We start from the raw sequence: 27089 nt of genomic DNA, 5'->3' as shown, positions 1-27089 counted from the left end.
TTGCAAACTTAACACGAGCCTATCGATAGTGGAGGCTTATTATCTTTCTAATTCACGAGTTTTCTTTCAATCATGCTTGGACTTGTATATGTGAATGTATAGTTGACACCATCACTTCTCCATTCAAAATTGTGTTGCACATACAACATGGCTTACTAAATGGCCTATTGGTCGATCTCATGTATTACACAAATGTATGCAAGAAATAGACAAAAAAAATTATTTATTGACCTTCCATGCCTCATCGGTGTACCCATTGCACACCAAGGTGCAATTGCTAGTAGTAAATATATTGGAACATGGTGACAAAATAGTCATAATTGTTGCATACATGAGAAATATTTAGATGGCTAACTTATGTTGTTTAGCAACAACAAGAAGGTTGGACAAAATGAATATTAGTACCATAAAGAAGACTAAGAATGATAGGTAGTTTAACAATTGTAGTTGTAATCTTATTCATTCTTCCCAATCGACTAGCCATCTATTAAAACTCATTATTGATATACAAATATGAGTCTCTCTATTTATTATTGTGTGGATTAATAATTAATACCATCTTCGTAATGTACAAGTTTTACAACTTTCATATTAAGAAAAAAATTAAATTTTTTAATTTAATTCCCTTTCTAAGACAAATATTTCATTTTTATTTTTAATCTATATATAATATGTACGCAAATTAAAAATCATCCATATATACAAATTAAAAGATAAAAAATTTCAAAATATATCAATAAAATTCAACAATAGACTCAACTACTTTAAATTATACATACTCTAGCTTACAAAAAAATCAACAATTGCAACTTAAATTTGATTGCTAATAACACATTATCCAAGAATCCCCTATAATGGATGTAATGTCCCAACTAAAGACACCTAAAGAAAAAATGTACAAGCAAAGTCCTAGCGAGGAAGATGCCTTGAAAAATTAAAAAATTCTTCCCCCCTATATTAGCAGAATTTAATTACAGCACCTTTCATTATGGTCCTTGGGAAAAGCATGATTATGGATGAAAATTCTACCCAAAATAACCCGAATAACCAAAGTAGCAACAGAGACAGAAGAATGGCTACAGGGGAGCAGCTAGTATTGGAGCTTACCATTCCCGAGCACAGGGAAAATGCTCTCCTCGATCTCTCCAAGGTACTTATCTATTTGTAACTCCAATTTTGAATTTCTCCTGGATACCCATGTTTAGGAAACCCTAAATCGAAGCGTCTCCAAGATGCTCGTTTCTATGAAACCCCAATTTCAGGAAAATTCAATGTACCATTTCATGGAAAGATCTTGTATAATTTTTTCTAGGTTCCCTTTTGTTCAAAAACTCTGAATTGAGTTTTCTCCACGGTACCATTTTCGTAATTATGCACTTGATTTTATTTTATTTTTTCTTTGAGGGGTTGTTTGTTAAATTGGAACCCTAACTTGATGATAATGTTATAAACCAAGGGATTTGTACTACATTTTCTGACGTTGTCGACTTGTCTTCGGGGTTATTTTTGATTGGGGTGCTCAAAACATTGATTTGGATAGTAGAAAAAAAATTGTATTGCCTTTTTTTGGTAAATTTTTTAAGTTGAATTCAACCAAAATTTCGGGTCTTTGAGTTTTTCCCTTAAAGGCAATATATCTCTTGTTAAATTTCGCTAGAATGAATTATTGTGTTTTTTTGTGGGTTTAAAGGGTTTTTTGGGGCTAATCTTTCCCTTAGAAATGGCTTCTTTATGATTCTGCAGAGACCTGAGTTTCTACTGGTTTTGCAACACACTAATTAGATTTTGTTAGGATAGCACACCTCTATCTTGGCATTAATGCGTTTCAATCCCTTACCTTGTATGTGCTTGGTAAATTTTGGTTCAGCTTATGGGCTGTGTGTTGGTTTAAGTGTGACTGCATTTTAAAGATATTTAATATAGGTCAGAGTCACATGTATCTCATAATAGGTAGGTCACAAACTGCCTACACCTTTTCTGTAAGCACGGTAATGGGCTTACAGATTCCTTCATTTCATATTTATGTTTCAAGTTTATAATTCTTTGGAGTAAGATTGGTACTGTTAGCTTAACTAGCTGGTGAAGTCGAGACTGGGGATATGCCCAATCACGCAGCAAAACAATAAGTGATATATTTCATTGTCACAAAATAGCAAACACTTCATGTATTCATTTAATCAAATTGGCAATTCAACAATATTTCAAATATCATATAATAAGAAGAAATTTCTTATTTTTACGCAGTACATCAATCTCAATTCATCGGTATAAAATTTCTTTGTTCATTCAACACTCCTCTATTTTTCTTTTATCATCTGCTCTATTCATCTTTCCTTTCTCTTTTCCCTCTCTCCCCTTCACTGCAGAGTTATAATTTTTCATTTCTGATATTTTTGTTTCTTGCTCTAAATGAGTACTTTACAAGTTTATCTTCTTCTCTACAAATGGTGCAATATATCTTCAAACTGGGAAGCAGAGATTTATTTTAAATTCCTCTAAAATCTGCAATTTTTTAATTCTAGTGCATACCTGGACAAAAATACACACCCCTTGAGCCTTATCTTCTCTGCTGCATTCTGTTCGTATTCTCTGCTGCATTCTGTTCTTATCACTGTGCATCCTCTTTCTCTCTTCTACTATGCCCAAACTCTCCTCTCTTTCTTTTTAATTCTGCTCTCCTCTTATTCTGCTCTTTTAAATCTGTAACTTCTCTCTTATTTGCCTGCAATAAGACAGTTGCATCATACTCTGTTTTATTTTTATTTGATCCAAATCTTGTGCCAAAACTTCCTCTCCCATCTGCTACGCACTCTTCCCTTTCTTCCACAAATTTATTTCCTTTTAGTGCAGCTTCCTTTTCTCTTGGAAATTGACCAGCAAAATCACAGTGCTTCCTTTTAATTATTTGCTCACTCTCTATTTATGCACCCCCTCATGCCTTATTCACTGGTTGTTCTTTTACTTCCCTTCTTTAAAACTGCAATAAAACCTTCTTGTCTTCCAGCACATGGGAAGACCAAAACCATACGCTGCCCCACTTCTTTTAGAGCTTAATGGAGAAAAAAAATTATGTCGCCAATTTCCTTTTAACTTCCACATTCCTTTTTTATTTGAAATCTATTTTCTTTTTAATTTTTTTTGATCACAGATGGAGACAAAAAGCTTCTGTGGTATTTTTAATGATTTTCATTCTTTTGATTTTCAAGGCCTCTTCAGCCCCTTTACCTGCCATATTAACTTTGGTTTTCCAGCTTCAAGATTTGGTGTTGCATTTCATCTAAACCATTTGCAATGAATTTTTATTTTATTTCATTTCATCTGCTGCTGGACATATGACACTTGACTTCAATTGCCTCTGCCTTCAATACTTTACCTTTTGAAGATTTTTAAAGCATAAGAATAAACCAAATTTATCAAAGAAAGAAAATTTCAGCAATTACAGCCAAAAAAAAACTCATCAAATTGATGTAAGATTTATTTTGATGACCTCCCGATTGCTCCTGCATCACTAGGATCATTCATTTATTTAAAATTATTTTTCAGTTGAGGGATGCCCTTTCACTATGATTTAAGACAGTCATCATTCTATAGGGTTTGTAATTTATCTGAGAAGCTAGCCAACTAACCATAGCCACAGATTTTGGTTTTAACTTTTGGTCCCCTGTAATTAGTTTGATATGTGCTCTATTTCACTGCTAGATCATCCTCACTCACATATTTTGTCTTTTATTATTAATCATGTTATTTGCTAGTGTATGCTGTAGGCTTAGGCAATCTCTTCATCACTAAAATGAGGCTTCTGATATGTTAATATGTTGTCCAGGATATTTACATCTGATGAAATGTTACATTGTCAATCTAATTTATAGGTGCTATGACAATTTCTGTTCAAGTTCATTGTATTATATAATTATACTATAGTTATACCAACATACTTTTGGTATGGTGGGTTGTTGCTGCAATTTGCAGATGTTATGAATTTATATTTTCAATCGTAGACAATGCATAATATGATATGTTATTATCTTAATGTTCTGCATACTGTTTTCGATCACCCTTTTGATATCTATTAACTATAAATTCTATTACTCTTAATCTATTGTTGGAAAAATGTTGTGAAACAGAATCTGAAATCTGATGACTTACAAAAACTACATTAGAATGAAAAATAATTGAATGAATTAATTACGAATATACAACCATATATAAAGGAATTACAATATGGTGTTCTAAAAAGAACAAACCATAAGGCTAAAGCTTCAACATGAAGCTAAAAAGCTTAATAGGCTAAATAAAGCTAAAAAGCTAAATAAGAAAAAGCTAACTATGCGTCTTTATAAAAGAAGCAATAGTTGCGCTTTAAAAGACTAAACGAACTAAAAAGCTAAAAAGCTAAATGACCATTAATAAAAGAATTAAATATAACTGACTAAAATATAATCAAATATTCTAATATAGAAGTTGAAATGTCTTACTGAGAAATTTTAAATCTGGTTTCTTTATTTGAAGTCTACAAAATTTAGCAAACCTACACAATTAGAATTAGACTGACCTATTCAAGAAAACATTGCAACATGCCGAACAAGGCTATATTTCTATTCAAATATCTGGCAAACAGTGTATAAGAAAAACCTCCATGAGAACATATGGATGCCAACTCAGGACAACTTTAAGAGCATTATGGTTGCCATACATGGAAATGAACAGCCCTTCACATGCCTATCCATCATTTTTTCAGCTGCTCTCATACGAGGCTTAAGTACCTTTAGGCTTTTATTACTTCTATATAATTCATTTAGACCTAAAGGCCATAGTGTAATTGAATTTAGATTTCCTACCTGTAGGGTTGGTCTAAACTTGCAATTGTCATTATGACTGCATAATCAATGAGTTCTGATATATGAACTAACTGATATGATCCTGCATAATTGATGAGTTATGACTGTATAATTGATGACATAACTGATATGTTCCTGCATTACTGGCTGATTTATAATTGTAAATTGTACACTTATAGAAATACAGATACTTAATGCAAGGGCCCCTCTTTCAGACTTGCAGCAAACAATTTTAAACTCTTGTTAATTTCTTATTGATTGTAATAAAGTCACTATAGGTCATTCATGAAATTTAATATGATCTTGTGAGCCACTCTGTGCACATCTTTGTTGAGTTGAGAATGCAATTTCACTGATTAGCTGGTTTTGTGAAACTTCATAGACTATCAAATGTAGTCAAGAATGAAATTCTAGTGGTTGGTTTGAAAAATTGTTGTTTTTTCAAGCTATGCATTTATATTTAACATGGTTTGTGTTCGTGACAGAAACGTGAGCTGTTTCAAGACCTTGCTCCAATGCTTTGGCATTCTTTTGGTACTATTGCAGCTTTATTGCAGGTTTGGTTTTAGGAAAGAGCACTTTCTCATGTTTTTTTTTCGTCTTGTGCTTCTTTATCAATATCTAGATCACATTTTTCATTGTAAAAATGTTCAATATTATGACTCAGTCTTGCACATCTTTTCCACATTGAGATTTTACATTTTTATATCTCAACCTTATGAAATCAAGTAGTCAGTAGTTATAATGTTATATTAATAAAGATGATTAAATTTGTAGCCTGGTCAATAATTTAGAATTTGATTTTCTAAATGCAAATGATTTTAATCTTTAAATAAATGTTACTACATAATATAATGTTCAAGATTTAATAAAAGATTTTTTAGATGTAAATTTAATTAAAACCAACCATCATAGGGTCACCATTAATGCATTATTTTTTCTCTATTATTATGGCAGTCTAATGGCTTTTTTATCCAAGTTGAATTGGAGTGTGAACTATTGTGTCGCAACCATTTTGTGCAATTTGCCTTGTCTTATGTTGTTTACCTTGCTTTCATAACACCATGGTTCATTTCAATTTTTTGTAATTTTTTTGATTATGCTGCTCATTTTTGTCAGCTAATTCCGCATTAGTTATCCCTTCTTACGACTATGACTGTTGTCAAATCTGACATCTTGTGAAGGCCTTGTGGTGGGTTGCCCATGATTCTGGTGGGAGTATGGCCATCTCCTTTGACATAAGATACACAAGTTTCTTGCAACTAGACCATGTGAGCTCCTGGCCATCTGTAATTCAGTTGAGAAGTTTTCGGCATTCTTGTTACAAGTAAAGCCTACTCTTTTGGTATTGATATCCTGAATTGTGTCTTGCATGCTAATATTCATTGCAATATCCAAATCAGCCTCTTCTCAATGTTTTTCTCATCCAACATTTTGTCTTTTATTTTTCTTGGGGTACATTGTATTACCTATTTGGAAAATATGCACTAGCCAAGTAGATGATTACGAAAGGTTCCAAACTGAATTTATTTATCATGGCTCCCATTTGTTGGATGCAAAAGAATGAATGCATGAAGAATGAGAGGGAAATTGTGAGGTGCACATCATTTATTTATTGTTGAGGGAAGAAGTTACATCAGTTGTAACATACATTTGTAAGTTATTTGATTAGACTTGATGTGTAAGTTATTTCAACATCATAACATTGAGCATTTTATGTTGCAAGGTTATACATTATGTCCTAAGTTATCGAATCGGGTATGGGTACATGTGTTCGATTTGTTGGTACAACAATTTTTTTGGAGGGGTTTGGGTACATTTTGGGTATGTCGATACTCTATTCATGAAATTATAAATATGTATACATTTGAAACCTAAAAAGTACCATATTAATGCCATAATAATAGAAACCCATACTATATTAATTTTTTTAACTACTATACTAATACCATATTAATATATAGTTGTTTTAAATTTATTTTTTAAACATGTTAAATATTAATAATAAATATTAAAAAAATTAAAGTAGAATTATATTATGGATAGGAATACCATATCACATATCATACGTTAATACAACTATTTTTCAAAACCTACTAAAATAAATACTACTTAATATGACATATAACATAGCATATATATAGAATAATAAATAATATTAATAATAAATATGAAATAATATTAAATTTAATAATTAATCAAATCAAAACTAATTAAAATAATGTAATAGAAAAATATATATTTAAGTTTAATAAACAATAAATTTCATAAAAAATGATTTAAGATTAATAATATAGCTTATAATCCTATAGCCTAAGTTTGATTTAAGGAGGTTTAAAAAAGAAACTTGAATGCAAAATTTTGAATATTATCCTGATTGGAAGCTATTGAATGGTTGGTCAAAGTTCAAACATTGTTGGAATTTATTCGAATGGCAGGAACATACCGACAGTGTAATGTCCCTTTCTAGAGCATTTCTAATTTTTACCCTAAAACTATAATTCCAACTTAGAATGATAATTGCATTATATTTGTAAATATAACTTTATCTAAAATGTTGAAATTTTATTATAATATTCAATTTATAATTTCGTGAGTAATTCTGAACATAGAACTTATCTAGGTTTTCTGCTATAATTCTCCTTCAAATTGTGATAATCTCCTCTTGTATGCCTACTTTGGAAGCGCTTTCAGATTTTCCCTGAATTAGGTTTTGTTTTCCCTAACTCAGCAATAGCAAGATTAATGTTTTTCACTCGTAACTGTCTAAGAGAATTTAAGGGTTTCCATCCTTAAAGCTCTTAATTTACCTTGGAGGTCAAGATTTGTGTTTTTGTCCAAAACTTGATAATGAGAAATAAGGGTTTTCATTCTCTTTGGCTGTAATTGCTTATTTGCAAGTCACTTCCAATTTTTCCAAATCTATTGATTGATTCCTTCCATCCCTCTTCCCAAGAAAATGATTTGCTTTTTATATCCATTTCTTGAAGGAGTCACCTCCCTTCACAAGATATGAGTCACCCCTTTTGGCTGTTGATAAATTATTCCTTAATTAATTGCTCTCCACAATGACATGATCTCCCTTTTATAAGTCATGTTTGAGGGAGCCACAACTTTTCATTATAACAATTGCACTTAGAACTCCAATAGACACAATCCTTCATTCATTGCCTTATGTCCTTTTTAATTGAATATAATTTGATCTTTTATTATTTCTTTTGCTAGCTCTCCTTAAGACTATTGCTGCCTATATTAATATTTGATTAACTACATGGGTGCTACTATATACCTCAATTGCCTGGGCAGTAAATTTAATTGGCTGATATCTGGCCCTTGTGGTGGGGGCATGATAGATGGCTAGTTGAGAGAAGGGCGAGAGAAATGGTGAAAATTTCCATGACATGAATGCAGTTTAAAAAGGGGTTAACCATGCTGTCAGTCTTGATGAAATATTTTTATCATCAACTACTCTTATTACTTGCAAAAATGTAGTAAACTATATTATTTAGTGTTTCCGTCATATGTTCTATGGTAAAAAAATTACACCAAATGCATCAGAATTTTAGTCCGCCACTAGAATCGCAGCAAAAACACTTTGTATAAGTTGGAACTGGTCAGGTATTCTTGTTGATGGCTCTAAATGAATCCACCTCAAAAATTGCATACCCTACCCAATTCCACAAGCGTTTTCTATCCGAACTCGATTCAGAAATAAAACAGTGCGAAACACGCAATGGATTTCAAAGAATTGATTGAATAATCAGAATGAGCAAAACGCTCATAAATAATACAAGCTATTTACAAGAATAGCAAGTTTCTAAAAAGAAACTGCTGAGAAGATCGAAGACGATCTTTCTAAAATAGAATATACATTGAATGAGCATTAATACTAAAATTAACATATTTTAATATTCTATTACCCTCCCTTAATGCTCAATCTATTAACTACACCTATAGACCCCCTGAATTTTACAAATTTATCAGGTCCAAGGGGCTTGGTGAATATGTCTGCTGGCTGCTCCGAGGTAGGAACATACAGCAACTGGATGGATCCGTCTTCAACCAGCTGTCGAATATAGTGACAATGCGTTTCCACATGCTTGGTTCTTTCATGGAAGATTGGATTCTTGGCGAGTTTGAGCACTCCCTGATTATCACAGAACAAGGGAGTAGGACCTGCCTGGGAGACATGCATATCCGCAAGCATTCGTCGAAGCCAAACCGCCTCACAAGATGCCTTAACTGCTCCCTGATATTCTGCTTCTGTCGAGGAGAGAGCCACAGCCTGTTGCTTCTTACTAGTCCATGTGACAGCACCAGATCCCAAACTAAACACATACCCTGCTGTAGACTTACGGTCATCAACCGAACCTGCCCAGTCAGAATTTGTGTAACCACTGAGTATAGGATCAGAACTCCGAGTGTACAGAAGTCCATAATCAGAAGTGCCACTCACATAACGTAGCACACGCTTCGCTGCTAACCAATGATCAGCCTTGGGAGCTGTCATGAAGCGTGAAATGTAGCTCACTGCAAAACTGATGTCAGGTCTAGTGGCAGTAAGATAAATGAGGCTGCCCACTAGTTGCCTAAACAGAGATTCATCCACAACTGGTGAGGATGACTGAGCTGAAAGTTTGAGCCCGGGTTCCATAGGAGTAGAGGCAGGTTTGCAATCTTGCATTCTGAACCTGTCCACAAGACTTCTGGCATACTTGGACTGAGAGAGAAAGATACTGGTCTCAGTCTGCCAGACTTCAACTCCTAAGCAGTAATGTAGAAGTCCCAAATCTGTCATATCAAAAGTGCGGCACAAATCCTGTTTGATCCCAGTGATCAAATGTGCTGAACTGCCAGTAATGATTAAGTCATCCACATAGACAACCACAAACAGAATATCATTACTAGTATACTTGATATACAGGTTTGCATCAGATGGACTCCGCTGAAAGCCATGATCTGTCAGGTACTTATCAATTTTCATGTACCAAGCCCGAGGAGCTTGTTTCAGAGAGTGCTTTGACTAGTCTACAGACCTTCTGTTCTTGACCAGCAACCTTGAATTCTGGGGGTTGCGTCATGTAGACTTCTTCCTGTAAGTCACCATTCAAAAAAGCACTTTTGACGTCCATCTGATGGACTTTCCAACTGAACTGGGCTGCCAAGGCAAGAACGAGCCGTATGGTACTCATTTTGGCTGTAGGAGCAAAAGTCTCCTCGTAGTCAATGCCTTCTTTCTGTGAGAACCCATGAGCAACAAGACGAGCCTTATACTTGTCTAGGGTTCCATCAGCTTTGTATTTTACTTTGTACACCCATTTGCAGCTAATGGGCTTCTTCCCTGAAGGAAGATCAGAAAGGGCCCAAGTGTGATTCTTCTGAAGACTCTGGAACTCAGCTTCCATAGCCTGTTCCCACTCAGGTATACCTTTAGCCTCTGAGTATGTTTGAGGCTCAAAAACACTGTGTATGTTAGCCATGAGAGCAAAATTGACTGTATGCTGCTGTTTGCTCTTATTACGGGAGGTTCTACCCTCAATGAGCTCAGTATCCCTGAGGTCACCAATGGTCTTGGCCCACCATTTAGGCCGGAGAGTAGAAGTGCGAACATCTGGAGGAGCTGGAAGAGGCTCAGGATCAGGAACAGGAGCAGCAAGAGGAGGATTATTCTCCGGAGGGAACTCAGGTAGTGCATCATCGAAAATAGATTCTGCATCATCCCTCCCATCAGGCGAACCTAATGGAATAAGAACACTGTGAGGCTGATCCTCAGAATTCTGCTCAGAAGAAGGGGACTGAAAGAATCCTCTGTCTTCATCAAATACAACATCACGACTGAAGATAAGACGTTCAGTGTCTATATCTATCAGTCTGTAGGCTTTATGGTGATCACTGTATCCTGTCATCATGAGTTTCTGACTTTTGGAATCCAACTTGGAGCGCTTAGCATCTGGAATCCAAACATAGGCAACAAAGCCAAAAACCTTCAGGTGGCTGATCTGAGGCTTCCGACCAGACCAAACCTCTTTTGGAGTCTTGCCCTTAACAGCCTGAGTAGGAGAGCGGTTAAGAAGGTAGACAGCAGTAAATACTGCTTCAGCCCAATACTTGTTCGGAACACTCCTGTGTTGTAACATAGAACGAGCCATCTCAACAACAGTACGATTGCGACGCTCGACAACACTGTTTTGCTGAGGAGTGTAGGGTGTAGTCAACTGGCGTTTGATGCCATGGGTATCACAGAAGTTGGAGAATGCAGAAGAACAAAATTCCCCCCCGTTATCTGTCCTAAGAGTAATGATACTATGTCCAGACTCTTTTTCAACAAAGGACTTAAACTTCTGAAAGATACTAAATACATCTGATTTATGTTTAAGAAAGTACACCCACATCTTTCTACTAAAATCATCTACAATAAGCAAAAAATATTTGCAACCAGTAACAGAAGATGTATTCATAGGACCACAAATATCAGCATGAAGTAATTGAAGTACCTTAGATGCGCGCCAAGACTTTCCATGTGGGAATGAAGTCCGATGCTGTTTGCCAGCTTGACAGGCGCCACATACTCCAAGATGCTGAGTTTGAATATCAGGTAACCCTGAAACAAGTCCCTCCCGAGATAGCTGAGAGAGATACTGAATGTTGAGATGTCCATATCTCTGATGCCACAAAGTGCTAAGAGGAGAAACACGAGCTGCCAGAGCCACTTCAGGAGAATCACCAGTGTCAAGAAGCCTATATAGGCCATGATCCTCTAGACCAACAGCAACAGTAAGACGAGTCTCCCGATCAATGATGGAGCACTTGTGAGCACTGAACACCACATCTAGTTGAGGAGAATTCCTCATAATCTGGCTGACAGAGAGCAGATTAAGTTCCATTCCAGGAACATAATACACATTCAGAAAAAGGAGAGTCCTGCCACCAGACTGTATCTGAACAGTGCCTCTGCCAACAACTGTATACTCCTCACCTCCGCCAAATACAACGGAATCACTGAAAGGTGAGAAGTCTGTAAACCAGTCACGCCGATGAGAAAAGTGACGTGATGCACCAGAGTCAATGTACCAAGCAGAAGACCTGGCATGATCTGAAGACCTCTTAGCCATAAAAGCATAAAAGGCAGACTCCTTCTGCTCGGAATGTTCTGCAACATGCGCCTTCTGGTGTGACCCTCCCTGCTTCTTTTGTTCAGAAGCGAGCCTCTGACGGCAATCTTTCTTCATATGGCCGTACTTGTGACAGTAATTGCACTGCACATTTTTCTTCTTAGCTCCATCCTGTGTCTGAGAAGAGCCTTTCTGCTGAGAAGACTGAGAGGACTGAAATTTGCCTTTATCCTTCTGAAAGGATTGAGCTGTGAAGGCATTTTCCGAGGAGGCTGATGTAGTACCACTACCAAATTGCTGTTTCCAGCGATCCTGTTGTAGAAGTTTGGTGCATAGTTCTGAAAACTTCAGATCAACATTAGTGGAAGTAATATTGAGGGTTTCAATGAAGTGTTCATACGATTTCGGAAGACTTTTTAAAGTGATTACAACCATGTCTTCTTCCTCCATAGTCCGACCAATAGCTTCGAGTTGATCTCGAATGTCCTTAATCCTCGTGAGGTGCTCCTGTAAGGACATACGTTCGTCCATCATAATGGAGAACAACTGATTCTTCAGAAAGAATGCTCGGCTCTTGTCGGATGTCTCATGCAATTCCTTCAGATGCTTCCAGATGTCAGAAGCTGTCTTGCTGGAAGGAATCTGCGGTAACTGATCATCAGTTACTGAGAGTTTGAGAAGCATGACTGCCTCCCGATTGCGTTCATCAAACTTATCTTGATCTGCACCAGGTGTACCAGGACTGAGTTCTTTACCCAAAACAAGCTGGTCAAGACGCCTATATTCAAAAATGGTCAACATACACTGTTTCCAGATGTTGTAGTTGTGACCATTAAAGCGTTGACTGCCTTCTAACATCAGATTGGTGAGAGAAGCCATTTGCACGTTTCCCAAGACAAATTCCTGGCTGACCCAAAAAAATCCAATGACAACCCAGAAAAGCGTGCAAAAAACCCAGAAGGATTCTCCTGTCAGAATCTGGATTCGCGGGCTCGAAGATCGAGGCACCCAGAAAAAATGGACAACCACCCAGATTAGGGTTTGAAAAACCCACCACGAATCTGCAAGAAAAAATGAGCTTCGATTAAAACTGGAGGTAAGAACTTCAATCGAAGATTGCAGAGGTCGGCGCCATTGTTTGCAGAGAAAAAAAAAAAAAACTATCGCCGAAGATGCAGGTTGTGCTTGCAGAGGACGACGCTAGAGAAAGTTGCAGGTGGCGACGACGACGATGGAGTTTGAAATCACGACGCTGAAGATCGTTGCAGGTTACAGGAACAGGTCGCGGGACGTTGCAGGTGGAGGTCGCGACGCCGAGGTCAGAAACGAGCCCAGGGTTTGCACAGAGCCGCGAACACCACCAGGGACAGAGCTGCGATCGTCGAAAGTTGCAGACTGAACGACGCCGAAGTGAAAACGACGCCCCTCCCTGCACGAACACAGGTCGCGACGACGCACGACGACCCTGCAGACAGAGGTTGCCGAAAAACGACGAACCTGCAGGTCGAAAAAAAACGACGATTCCACCCCAGAAAACTTTGATAAATTTTCCAAAAAATAATTTCGAAAATTTCCACTAATTAGAAATTAGGATTAAAAAATTTCTGAAAAAATTCCTCCTGTAGCTCTGATACCATAAAACAGTGCGAAACACGCAATGGATTTCAAAGAATTGATTGAATAATCAGAATGAGCAAAACGCTCATAAATAATACAAGCTATTTACAAGAATAGCAAGTTTCTAAAAAGAAACTGCTGAGAAGATCGAAGACGATCTTTCTAAAATAGAATATACACTGAATGAGCATTAATACTAAAATTAACATATTTTAATATTCTATTAAGAAATGCATCGTACTTGAGTGCACAAGTATTTATTGACGATTTGGTAATGTAGATTATGTCTAATAACTCCTCAATGACTTAATTGGAGACAACCCTAAGCTTGTCCCAAAATTTTGCAAACAAAATAGAACCAAAATTTTGTCATTAGGTCAGCAAATTGCTTTTAAGATGTAGTAGGAGAGAAATGTCTCCATTATGTATCCCTTGTCAAGTTTAATGATGATGAACCTCAATGTGCTTGGTGTGGGTATGATAAATTGGACCCTTCACAAATTTAAGATGCCCTTTGTGCAACTCTAGATTTGCTGATCACGGATGCGGATCAATGAAGGAAATTGTATATCACATACAATAGAAGTTCGCTAACCTTGCAGAGGTAATTCGCTAAGTGTGTATATGTTGTGTTGATGCTTGCATTGCCTTGAATATATATGAGCTTTTACATCTTATTTGACTTAGGTCGGCCTTTATGGTAAATTTATAAGGCATCTAAAGTTGGCACACAAAATAGGGTCTGACCCATAATAATTACAAGTTACACATTATAGGGTCAGCCCTATCACATCAACAAGTTACATTATATCACCCATTTAGGGCCCAACATGAATCACAAGTTACAATGCCCATTTAGGGCCAGACCCAATTACAAGTTACACAAGTTGAGCGCCCAAATAGGCCTTGCCCTTTAACATTCACAAGTTACATAATATAATCACATAAGTAGGCCCATCAAACATTTACCAAGCTAGGTCGGCCCAATCAAGGGATACGACCTAGCTATATTTCAACACTCCCTCTTAGCTAGGGAGGATTGTTGGTGTAAATAAATATTCATCATGGATATTATTGCACTTTACTTAAGTTAACTTAGGATAATGCATCTCTTCGTAGTTTGGATATGAGACACTTAGGGAAGTGTGCACATAGGGATATAGCTTGTAGGAAAAATTCCACCTTTTGTTGTCTTATTTATCTGTTACACTCCACATTTTGTGGGTCATCCACCTCTTGTGGAAAATTATATTATTTCTCCTACCTACCCCTAGTATTTCTTACCTACCCTTGTTTCTCATTGAGCCACATGTCATGATTGTGTGCTCGTATATCCATATGGCCTTGCCTATATAAGCAGGTTCATATTCATTGTATTGGTTAATCTAGTTGATCATTTGTATATTGATGAGAATACAGTTTGTTCTTGTCATTCTATTGTCTCTCTTTATGCTTTTCATTGTGCCCTTGATCTTGGCAAAATCTCACATGGTATTAGAGCTATTGGGGCTTCATTGATTGGTTTTGGGAGACATCTTGGAAGGCTTCTATTTTCGGATTTGAGGTATTGCGTGTTTTGGAGGCATCCTAGAGTGTTTTCGATCTCACCATTGCGTTTGGGAGATTGTTGCCAAAAAATTGAGTATAAACTTGACCTATTTTGGCAAAAGTCGAATTTTGGGTGTTGGAGAAATTTTTTGCCCAATTCGGGCGGTACGGTATAGAATTTTCGGTTTTTTTCAATGTTTTTTTCTTTTTTTGAAAAATAATTTTCCAATTGAAAATTAAAAACAATTTTTAATTTTTTATTTGGGGCTCCTTACCTTCTGCCCAGTCAACAGCACATAGTCAGTGCCCAGTCAACTTGGTCTAGGGGTGTGACGGCCATTTTGACGGGCAGACGATCGTCAAATTTAGCACAGTGTTTTGTCGACGTCAGCATTTTTTGAAAATTTTAGACCCCTCTCCGTTGAGCAGTTTGGATTTTTGGGTCAACTTTGGAGGCTCATAACTTGCTCAATTTTGCTCCTTTTTGGGTGCAATTGTTTTTGATTTGGGCTAATTTTTCGTGCTCTTCGCAGTGGTGTGGTTATTTTCTGATTTTGGTGCACAGGTTTTTCGGAATTTTCGGATTTTCTTAGCTATACCTGTCCAATCTTCAATTTGGCAACTTCAAAGGCTTCGTTTGAGCTCATACGACCTCTTTTTCAGGTGCCTTTTTTTTGAAAGTGCATATTTTTTCGTCTACTTTCATAATCTATGATTAGTTTTCAGAGATTTTGAGTGGATATTGTACTTTCAGATATTGGTCTTTTTTGGCCTATTTGGTACTTGTAATTTGCTTGGATCTTAGTTTAGATCCCTTGCATTATTAATTTGAGTCTCCTTTGGCCTTATTAAGGTAGTTGTAAAGTTGAAATCAGAAGTCCACTTTGCCATCTTTTGCAAGTGGTCCGTTGTACACGCACTAAGTATAAAGTGCCAAATCGTCATTTTGGGGGGGGGGGTTTAATTGAGTGAATTTGGGGGGGTGTCTTGTGTGATTGTGCCTCTCTTTCCTTGTGCTCTTTCATTTTTGTTGCAATGAGTCCTCATAAATTTCCACCTTTAACTCCACATAATTATGCATCTTGGAAAATTAAAGTATGGAGCAAATTAATGGAAAAAGGTCTCACGCATTACATAGATGGAACAATAGCAACACCACCTGATCCTAAGGTTGATCCTAATGCTTAGTTAGAATGGCTCACTAAGAATTGCATGGGTCTTGGAACTTTGCGTAAGTATGTATTAGATGACCTCATTTTTCACATTGAGAAGTGTACTACAATCAAAGAGGCTTGGGATATGTTTTAGAAATTGTATGGTCAAGTTGATGAAATCAGAGGTTACAAGATTGACAATGAGCTCACCAACTTGGATCCCAAGAGTTTTGATACAATCCAAGATTATGTCACCAAAGCAAATGAGCTAAGAGCAAAGCTTAAGGATTGTGGTATTGACAAAAAGGATGTTCAGTTGATATTCAACTTGTTGGACAAGCTTGCACCAGAATATGCAGCATTTGTTTCAAGCTTCCAAACTCATCATTTGACAGTGGGGAGTTCCTACATTATGCCTTCATTTGATGCTTTCACAGAAATGTTGATATTGGAACAATCTAAGTTGTTGAACATGGGGTTTCTCAAGTATTCAAAGTCCACGGCTTTGGTAGCTAATCAAGGGAGTCAAGGGAGTGAAGGCAAAGATTCCAAGAATAAGAAGAAGCAATCTAAGTCGAAGCCACAACAAGAGAAAGGACAATCCTCCTCTCCATCACAAGGTGATTTTTCATCCTTTTCCAAGAAGGGGACTCCACCTAAGAAGGATAAACCAACTTGTGCTTATTGCAAGAAGTATGGTCATGATGAGCATCGATGCCACACCAAGCAAGTTCATGAGTTGACAAATCTTCTTAAGAAAAACAACATCAACTTGCCATCTGCCTACACAAAGAAGGATTCATCTCCTTCCTCTTCCTCACAGTCTAAGGGAAAGGTGCAAGCATTTGTGGCTAGAGCAGGTTCTTCACAGCAGTGGATACTTGACTCGGGTGCCTCTTATCACAGGGGTTCTATAAAGGAGTAGTTTTTTTCATTGGAGCCATCAAAGGTACTTCACATTTACATAGGTGATGATACACAAGTTGAGGTTGAAGGGAAAGGTTCAGTTGACATGGATGATGGAACATTTGAGAATGTTCTTTATTTTCCTAACTTGTCTACCAACCTTCTCTCTATCTACCAAATCACACAATGGGAATGGGAAAAAGGTTGAGTTTACGCCCGATTCAATTGTGGTAAAGGAACTTGATAATGATGCCTTGGTAGCAGTGGGACAAGTCAATGACAACGCAAGGCTTTATTCATTCTCCCACTTTGTGCCAAGTTCTCCTTCTAGGGCCTTGCTTACTCATCCAAATTCGGGAAGTAAGCTATGGCATGAGCGGTTTGGTCACCTCAACTACCACTATCTTTAGCAGCTCAACACTAAAGACATGGTCACAGGTCTACCTCGAATCAGTTTTTCAGAGGGTGTATGTTCAGGTTGTTCCATGGGCAAGCATCCCGAGGAGAAGTTTCATAAGGGGAAATCTTGGAGAGCTTTGGAAGTTCTTCAACTTGTTCACAGCGATGTAGTAGGTCCATCTCCAACACCTTCATTTAGTAAGACCCGCTATGTCCTCACCTTCATTGATGACTGCTCCCGCTTCACTTGGGTCTACTTTCTTATTCATAAGAGTGAAGTATTTGACAGATTTCAGGACTTCAAGACTCGTGTGGATAAGCAATCTGGGAAAGTGGTCAAGATTCTTTGCACAGATAATGGAAGGGAATATGTGAACAAAAGACTTGAGGATTTTTGTACATTCGAGGGGATTGATCTTCAACATTCTGTTGCATACACTCCACAACAGAACGGAGTTGTAGAGCGCAAGAATAAAACTCTCAAAGAAATGGCTAGGTGTATGAGACATGCACGTTCTCTTTATCCCGCCTTTTGGGCAAAGGCTATCAGTTGTGCCACAAACATCCAAAATTGGGTTCCTCACAAAGCTTTGCAAGGTATTACTCCTTTTGAGGCTTGGGCTGGTAGGAAACCGATTGTGAGACATTTCAGAGTCTTTGGGTGTCTCGCATGGGCTCGCATACCTCCGCAGAAACACAAGGCACTGGAACCTCAGAGTAGGACTTGCATATTTGTTGGATATCCTAAGGGTGTTAAGGCATATAGATTGATGGATCGTGAGACACATGAGGTGTTTATTGAGAGGAGTGTTCACTTTGAGGAAAGCTTTCCTAGCCTAGCCTCTCTACCTCCTCCACCTTCCTCCATTGTGGATAGTGATGCCAGTGATTCAGATGATGAGATTCCTTCAACTCCGACTCGTAGGGTTACACCTCCGCAGGGTCCACTTGCAGTTGAGGAGCCTCATTCTCCACCTCCACCTAGACCTCGTTGGGCTCGACAGACACTTGAGTTAGCGAGTTCTCTTGTCGGGGATCCTTCAGATACACGGAGGACTCGATCACAACATCAAGACCTTCCACATGCATTCATTGCTACCGCTTCCGATCCACATACATTTCGGGAAGCATCAGGGGATCCTAAGTGGAACCAAGCTATGGAGGAAGAGTATAGTTCCTTGATGAGGAACAACACATGGGAGTTAGTCCTCTCCCTAAGGGGAGAAAGATGGTTCGATGTAAGTGGATCTATCGGACCAAGTTTGCAGCGGATGGTAGTGTGGATAAGTATAAGGCTCGACTTGTTGCGAAAGGTTTCTCTGAGGTTCCAGGTGTTGACTATACTGAGACCTTTGCGCCCGTAGCCAAGATGAACTCCATTCGCTTTACATTTGCTATTGTTGCAGCTCATGGTTGGGCTGTACATCAGAAGGATGTGAAGAGTGCTTTTCTTCATGGGGATCTTGATGAGGAGATTTATATGGAGCAGCCACAGGGTTTCATCCAGGATTCTTCCTTGGTTTGCAGACTAAGGAAATCTCTCTATGGCCTTAAGCAGGCCCCCAGGGCTTGGTACGACAAGATGGATTCCTTTCTTCTCTCAGCAGGGTTCACTAGGTGTCATTCCGATCCGAATGTCTACATTTTGGGACAGGATGACTCTCACTTGATAGTTGTGCTCTATGTTGATGATTTGATCATTACAGGGAGCAACGCATCCATCATTAGCAGGGTCAAATCTGCTTTGCATGATAGATTTGCTATGACTGACTTGGGTCTTTTGCACTACTTTCTCGGGATAGAGATTTCATAGTCACCTTCCGGGATTACACTATCGCAGTCCAAGTATGCTCTTGATCTACGTGCAGGCTTTCACATGGCTGATTGTAAGCCTGCACCGACTCCCTTTCTTTCAGGAGTCAAGCTTGAGGCTCGGTGCTTTTCTCCACCACTTGATGCCACATTGCATGATCAACTTGTGGGTAGTCTCATCTACTTGACTCACACATGCCCTGATATTTTATTTGCGGTTGGCATGGTTTCCCGCTTCTTGCAGGAACCACATGAGCGTCATTGGAAAGCCGCCAAACGCATCCTTCTTTACATCCAGGGTACACATCACTATGGGATTCACTATGCGATAGGCACAGGACTTCGCTTGGTTGGTTACACAGACTCAGATTGGGCTGGCGATCTTGATGATCGTAAGTCTACTTCAAGTTACAGTTTTTACCTTGGTTCAGGCCCCATTTGTTGGCAGAGCAAGAAGCAGCATGCTATTGCTCTCTCTTCGACTGAGGCTGAGTATTGAGGAGCTGTTAACGCAACGACTGAGACCATTTCGCTTCAGTAGATTCTCACAGGGTTTGGGTTCACCACTCCACGACCGATAATTCTACATTGTGACAATCAGAGTGCTATTGCAATCTCGAAGAACCCGGTCCAACATCAGCAGACCAAACACATCGAGATTCATATGCACTATATCCGAGAGCTGATTCAGGAGCAGGTCATTGATTTGGAGTATTGTCCTACAACGGAGCAGGTTGCAGACATATTCACCAAACCTTTCATCGAGAGTAAGTTCCAGCATTTGCGAGCTCTCTTGGGGGTGCGGGATGTCTCATTAGGGGGGGTCAGCTGATTTCTCCTTACTCTCTTATGGGGGGACTTTTTCCTCTTTGAGGTTTTGTCCTTCTTCTTTGAGAGTCTTTTGTACATTCATCTCTCTTTTGGGGGGGAGTTTTTTCCCACCGGGTTTTCTCCCTCTCTCCGTTTGTGAGAGATTGCATTGCATAGGTTTGCTTGCATTTTCATATTGTACATGGGTACTTATCATGGCCTAGTAGCCGGGACCCATCTTGCATTGTTGACTTGAGTCTTCATTCCCCTAAGTTGCACTTACGGGGGGGTGTTGGTGTAAATAAATGTTCATCATGGATATTATTACACTTAAGTTAACTTAGGATAATGCATCTCTTCGTAGTTTGGATATGAGACACTTAGGGAAGTGTGCACATAGGGATATAGCTTGTAGGAAAAATTCCATCTTTTGTGGTCTTATTTTGCTGTTACACTTCACATTCAATGGGGCCTCCACCTCTTGTGGAATATTATATTATTTCTCCTACCTACCCCTAGTATTTCTTACCTACTCTTGTTTCTCATTGAGCCACATGTCATGATTGTGTGCTCGTATATCCATATGGCCTTGCCTATATAAGCAGGCTCATATTCATTGTATTGGTTAATCCAGTTGATCATTTGTATATTGATGAGAATACAGTTTGTTCTTGTCATTCTATTGTCTCTCTTTAGGCTTTTCATTGTGCGCTTGATCTTGGCAAAATCTCGCAAGGATCCCTTTAATAATCAAGTTACATCGTGACTATGCATCATGGACTCTTTCCATGATATGTATCATGCATTCCCACAGAGGATGGTTCCAAAATGCATCATGGATTCCTTCCATGATATTCACCATGCATGCCCGCACAGGATGAATTCAATATACATCATGCACTCTTTCATGATACCCATCATGCACACTTGCAGAGGATGGATGCACCCTGCATTGCCCACAGAGAGTGGAAGAGGTCTAACACCTCAAAGAAACTACCACCTTGCACTCCGCAGAGGGTGGGTCCACCATGCCTACTTGCAGAGGGTGGAACGAGGGCTCTAACCTCAGACTTCTCCTAGAGAAGAATGCCTTAACTGAGGGCTTTCACCTCAATCTTCTCCCGGAAGATTGCCTTAACCGAGAGCTTTCATCTCAATCTTCTCCCGGAAGATTGCCTTAACCAAGGATATGGCTTCCTCTGAAGCTGAAACAACAAACAAGCTCCCTCTGAAGTTGAATACAACAAGCTTCCTCTGAAGCTGAACGTGATCGTAGTATCACCAACTAAGCTATGTCTCTTAGTCTTTAGCCTGTGATGCTTCCTCATAGGATGTCTCAAAACCTTCCTCTCTTGAATACAATCATCATCTTTATGCTCCCCAGTCCGTCTTGAAAGCATTTAAGAGACGTTACTAATAGTTCAAGACTATCATACATGATTCACTATCCAATGAATTGATAACAACATGAAAAATTCAAAAATACTTCTCTTATAAGTTAGTTTTCAACATAACCATCCACTTAGATCACACTGAATTATTTGATGATGGCTGCATGGCCTTCAGCCCTCGCCATCACTCAGAATCCATTCTCATCCATAAGCACTTCATAAATACCCTCGCCACAGGAGCATGTTGATTCGGTTTGAAGTCTGGACACTGCATGACATTAGCTATCAATAGTTGTGAATCGTTTCCCAGTTTGTATGAGTAGAGCGATAAGCCTGATAGAATTGCATTCATGCTAGTCTTCTTCAACACTTCTTTGTGCTACCTGCTCTGATTTCCCAGTCTGCAAAAAAAGGATACAAGATCTACCTTCAAGCTATTAGGCTTTATAGAAGGAACCCGCTCTGATACCATGTTAGTTTTATGTTAAACTTAGCAATCAGATTGACAGTAAAGAACAAGAAAACACAAATGCACACATAACATAATGATACCCTGGGAAAACCTCCCTCTTGGAGGAAAAACCGAGGAACAATAATCTCAGATCTGATTTGATTAAGCAGATTACAAGTTTACCCTTGTAGGGCATAAATCAACTATAGCAAAACTTATCTTAATTTGGAAGTCAGGGTGATGTGCAGATCGCTGTCAAACTTAGACAGCCTTTGGGCAGCCTTGACACGCTCCAGCAGACCTAAGGCAAATTCGGCAGCACAGAAGATCTTCGCCCAGCCTAGTAGACAAATCGCTGACTGATAAGCATTCACTGCCCTATAGTGCAACTCCAGATTTGCTGATCACGGATGCTGATCAATGAAGGAAATTGCAGATCACATACAATAGAAGTTCGCTAACCTTGCAGAGGTAATTCGCTAAGTGTGTATATGTTGTGTTGATGCTAGCATTGCCTTGAATATATATGAGCATTTACATCTTATTTGACTTAGGTCGGCCTTTACAGTAAATTTATAAGGCATCTAAAGTTGGCGCACAAAATAGGGTCTGACCCATAATAATTACAAGTTACACATTATAGGGTCAGCCCTATCACATCAACAAGTTATATCACCCATTTAGGGCCCAACATGAATCACAAGTTACAATGCGCATTTAGGGCCAGACCCAATTTCAAGTTACACAAGTTGAGCGCCCAAATAGGGCCTGCTCTTTAACATTCACAAGCTACATAATATAATCACATAAGTAGGCCCATCAAACATTTACCAAGCTAGGTCGGCGCAATCAAGGGATACGACCTAGCTATATTTCAACAGATTTGAGCCATGAAAATGGAATTGTCATGTTTTTGGAATTTAATACTTAAGCAATACTGTGAGTGGCCTAGATTAATCATGTCAAAAGCGACACTTCTAAGATTTACTTGCTATAGTGCAATGGCCGTGTTACTTGTGATGACAACTTCAGCTGAACCTCCATAGGTGTAGTGGAAAGCTCACTATTTGTCATATGAAACCTTTCTAAAAGATTTGTAGCATACTTGACTTGAGGCATAAAAATGGAATGGTCATGTTGTTGGAATTTAATACTCAACTAGTACTATAGGAGGCCTAGATTAGTCATGTCAAAAGTGACACCACTAAGGTTTACTTGGTTTAGTGCAATGTCCTTATTACTTGTGATGGCAATATCATCAACATAGATAATAGTTGTCACGTCGTCATCTTTGCTGCTTGTGACAAAGGGATTTGGATAATCCAATATATATCTTTTAAATGTAGAAACTTGAAGATGATCAATTTTCGTATGCTAGGTTTATGAAGCATGTTTCTTCTCATACAAAGGCTTAAGAAACTTGTAATCTAGATGATCACTACTAGATACTTGGAATCGTTTAATAGTTTATTCTCTCTTATTGTGAATAGGCTTTCACAAAAGAGGAGATTTGTTGTCCAAAGTACTGTTGGCTTTACACTTGATTTTGTACACCCATTTGAGCCCAATGAGTTTTTCTACCTAGAGCCAACTTTGCTAACTTGTAGGTATGATTCTTCATTAGGACATCATACTCAACTTGTATGGTAGCTTCCCATTTAGGGCTACCCTAAGATTTTGCATACTTGTGGTTTGGATGCATTTTGAAAAGATCAAAAGATAGCAAAATGAATTTACTCATCTTAATCAACATTTTGTTTCCTATTTTGCTAGGATTGTGCATTTAATTTAGGAATGGCATCCTCCTGCACATCTTGAGAGTGGAATAAAACCATTTTGTACTCTTTGGTTGGGTTTCTAAGATTCCTCAAGTGAAGTAACCATCGCTTGAGCATAAGCCAGCTTAGGTTTTTATTGTTGATAAACTAGTGGAATGGTAGTGATATTAGTTAGAGATTGACACATTGTGACTATGATGGAGTACAAGAAGAATTAGAGTGCTCATTTTTTAAAGGAATCACAACACTAGTTCCTAACATGTCACTTGTTGCTTGTTGATTAGAACTATCAAATAAAGGTCTTGTTTCATTTACATTAACATCTCAACTAATCTTGACATTGTTAATAGAAATATGAATGAGTCACTATGCCTTATATTTTTCGCTTTAGTCAAAGAAATATTTATAGCTCATAGAATCTAGTTTACCCGTCTTATTTTTGAGAATTAAAACATATGCACTTGAACCAAAAATATGAAAATGTCTTAAAAGACTTTCTATTGAGATATATTGTTGTGTTAATTGCTTCATCCTTCTATCTATATGACACACCTCTGTTGTGCATCATGCATTGGGCCTTCTCCATGGTTGTCTTGTTTTGTCTCTCAACCTCCCCATTTTGCTGAGGAGTGTATGTGGCTGTTGGCTGTTTTCAAATGCCCTCCATCTCATGATAGTGCTTGAGCTGCTTGAAAGTGAACTTGCCCCCATTAAATTTGGATGATTTTTAGGATAATTGCCATACATCTGCATGAATGAGATTAAAAGCCTCCATGCATGTTACTCACCTTTAGTAGGAAATGCCTTTTTGTTTGCTTGCAAGACAAACACCCTACATGCATCCCGCTTCTTCACAATAGTTGGCAAATTGTGAGCCATGTAGGTTCTACTCAATTTGGCTAAATATTGAAGGTCGAATTGTACTTTTTTCTCATGTGACAAGATGATTCTGTTATTCTCCATAGCGATAATATCAACTAGCCATTACAACACACTTGCCCAATGCCTCGAGCATTCTTCCCTACTTGACATTTGTCACAACACACTTTTCTCTGCAAAATCCATAAGAATGTTATGGACATCAATAAGTTGATTAATAGTTAATATGTTCTTGTGATCTTTTTTATGTGGTCTACCAATACAAGCATAAAATGATAATAGTCTACTGATACAAGCATACAATGATGATAACATGTGAGTGATTGTGATTAAAGAGTGCCATGGTGGGGGCAAGCCGAGACAAATAGACACATCTTTGACCTGATCAAACCCTTTTTTTTGAAATGAAGTGTAAAAAATACTGTTATTCAATAACCTATGTTTTTAACCCACATTGTTTTCACCTTTTTAAAAAAAAAAACTCAGCCATGTTTTAGGGTTTACCGTCCAATTTGTCATGCTTTTAACATTTAAACTTATGTAACTATGGATCAATGCTGTGTAAATGTAATGCTACTATGGATGTACCATTACCAAGTTGAATATAATATATATGATTAGAATCAACAATGAATTTAACATATAGGTCTTTGTGGTAGGTGAATTATGGAATGTGCAGTGTTTGCATCATTGTTGATTTGGGAAGACACCATGAATACAGACATTTCTTCAGAGTCTTGCTCTGCTTCAACTATTGCTGTATTAGCCCTTATTCAATAGCTTCTTGTGGTGTAGTTCCTATTGTTGTTTCCAACACACTTTCTTGACATGCTTGACTTTCTTATTGTATTGACATTTGACTTTGTGGTTGCATCGTGATTTAAAGTTGAACTTTCCTTTGCTTTGGCTGTCCAATTGGATTCTCCCATTTGTGCCTGTCTCTTCTCTTTTTGTGGCCAACATGAAATTGATTTTTTCAAATGTGAGAGCTCGACTTCCTGCGAGTAGAGCCAGAGACTGCAAAATTTTTAAAGGATGTTGGAAAACTATTGATGTCTAGACCAATGATATAATCTTTATCCATCTTTTGGTTCATGGTGAATAGCTGATCTCTTAGGTTTCAGTGTGAGAAGGTGTTTTGATAGGGATCCACCGGCACTCAACTTTGTGGAAAAGAAAAGATTTTTGAAATATAAGTTATAACAAATTACCTTTTTCTCAGGTTTTATATTTATCTCTCATTTTCTCAAAGGTGGCTAGTGGAAGTGGAATTCAAGATTTTTTGGACCTACTCATCAGATGTGCATAATTTTATTAACAAAAGGTTTAGGGGCTTCATTGTGATGTTTATTAAAATAAAAAAATGTAAAAATTATGTGTACCTGTTTAGAGGATCATCTTGTTACGGTTTCAACACTTGGAAATGGAAGTATCTTGTGAAATGGTAAGTATGAGGGGGGTGCTTCTTTTTCCTGCAGTTCAGATTAGGGAGCCTTTGCCTCCAATCACGTTCTTCATTAGCCCTATTTCTTTGGGCTTTGCTATTCTTTTTCTCATGGTAACTTCTACCATTTGTAATACATGGCCTTATTATCTTGACACACCTTTAGGTTACCCAACCTTGATTTACACCTTGTTAGTTACATTTTATTATTGTTGTGCTATTAGTGTAGCTTTATCTTGTAGCTTCTTCTTTGAGCTTCTTTCTGCTCCCTCATGTTATTTCTGCTTGTTTTACTCTCAAGTTCCATTGACCTACTTTGGTTGCCCATGGACATTAATCAAATTTCTTTCCCTACCAATCTTTATTCTTATCTCCAATCACAAATTTCATTGCTCTGTTTCTTTGCCCTGCTTTGTTTTCTCTTTTGTATTGAACCTCAGTCATTCTGAATTACCTACATTAACTTCGCTATCCTTTGTTTGATTAACTATATTCTAATTCTGCTTTCCTCTACAGTTTTCCATTTTTATCTTCTTGTGATGTTTTCATCCCTTTAACTGTAGTTTCTCTATTTTTGGCCCCCATTTCAATTATTTGTCTTTATCTTCTCTTCCTTGCTTATTGACATCGGTGCTTCCTTGTTGGTACATTCTACTATTCTATTGTTGTTCACTCTTTACCTAGCGTTTCTTCGGTTTGAGTATGCCTCAAACATCCCATGCAACATTCAATATGCCTCTTGCAAATAGTCGCAGTTTTGATTTCAACTATTCCTCAAACATTTCTTGTAATTTTCAATATGCCTCTTGCAAACAATGCAACTGACAGAAAACATTAATTCATTCATTGTTCTAATATTTTGAAAACATTGTGCAACATTTTTATCTTCTTAGGCCTTGATTGATGTCTCTCTTATGACCTGGTTTCTTGTAATTATGTGCTAGCAGAAA

At 37.9% G+C, this 27089-nt stretch overlaps 1 protein-coding gene across 2 annotated transcripts in view; it reads left to right on the top strand.

The window, feature by feature from the left end:
- Positions 1 to 925: 925 nt before the first annotated feature.
- LOC131067068 (uncharacterized) overlaps positions 926 to 27089 on the top strand; it is a 76750-nt gene continuing 50586 nt past the window's right edge. The window contains exons 1-2 of one of the 2 annotated variants that reach the window (XM_058002004.2): positions 926 to 1150; positions 5324 to 5395. In XM_058002004.2, coding sequence (XP_057857987.1) covers positions 989 to 1150; positions 5324 to 5395 — 234 coding nt within the window. In that variant the 5' untranslated portion in view covers positions 926 to 988. The remainder of the gene's footprint in view (positions 1151 to 5323; positions 5396 to 27089) is intronic. The other variant, XM_058001996.2, reaches the window with a different exon arrangement.

Source organism: Cryptomeria japonica, chromosome 5 (assembly GCF_030272615.1).
Source record: "Cryptomeria japonica chromosome 5, Sugi_1.0, whole genome shotgun sequence".
Classification (NCBI taxonomy): domain Eukaryota; kingdom Viridiplantae; phylum Streptophyta; class Pinopsida; order Cupressales; family Cupressaceae; genus Cryptomeria; species Cryptomeria japonica.
Note: the sequence above shows the minus strand (reverse complement) of the source record. Positions and strands in the feature narration are given on the sequence as shown.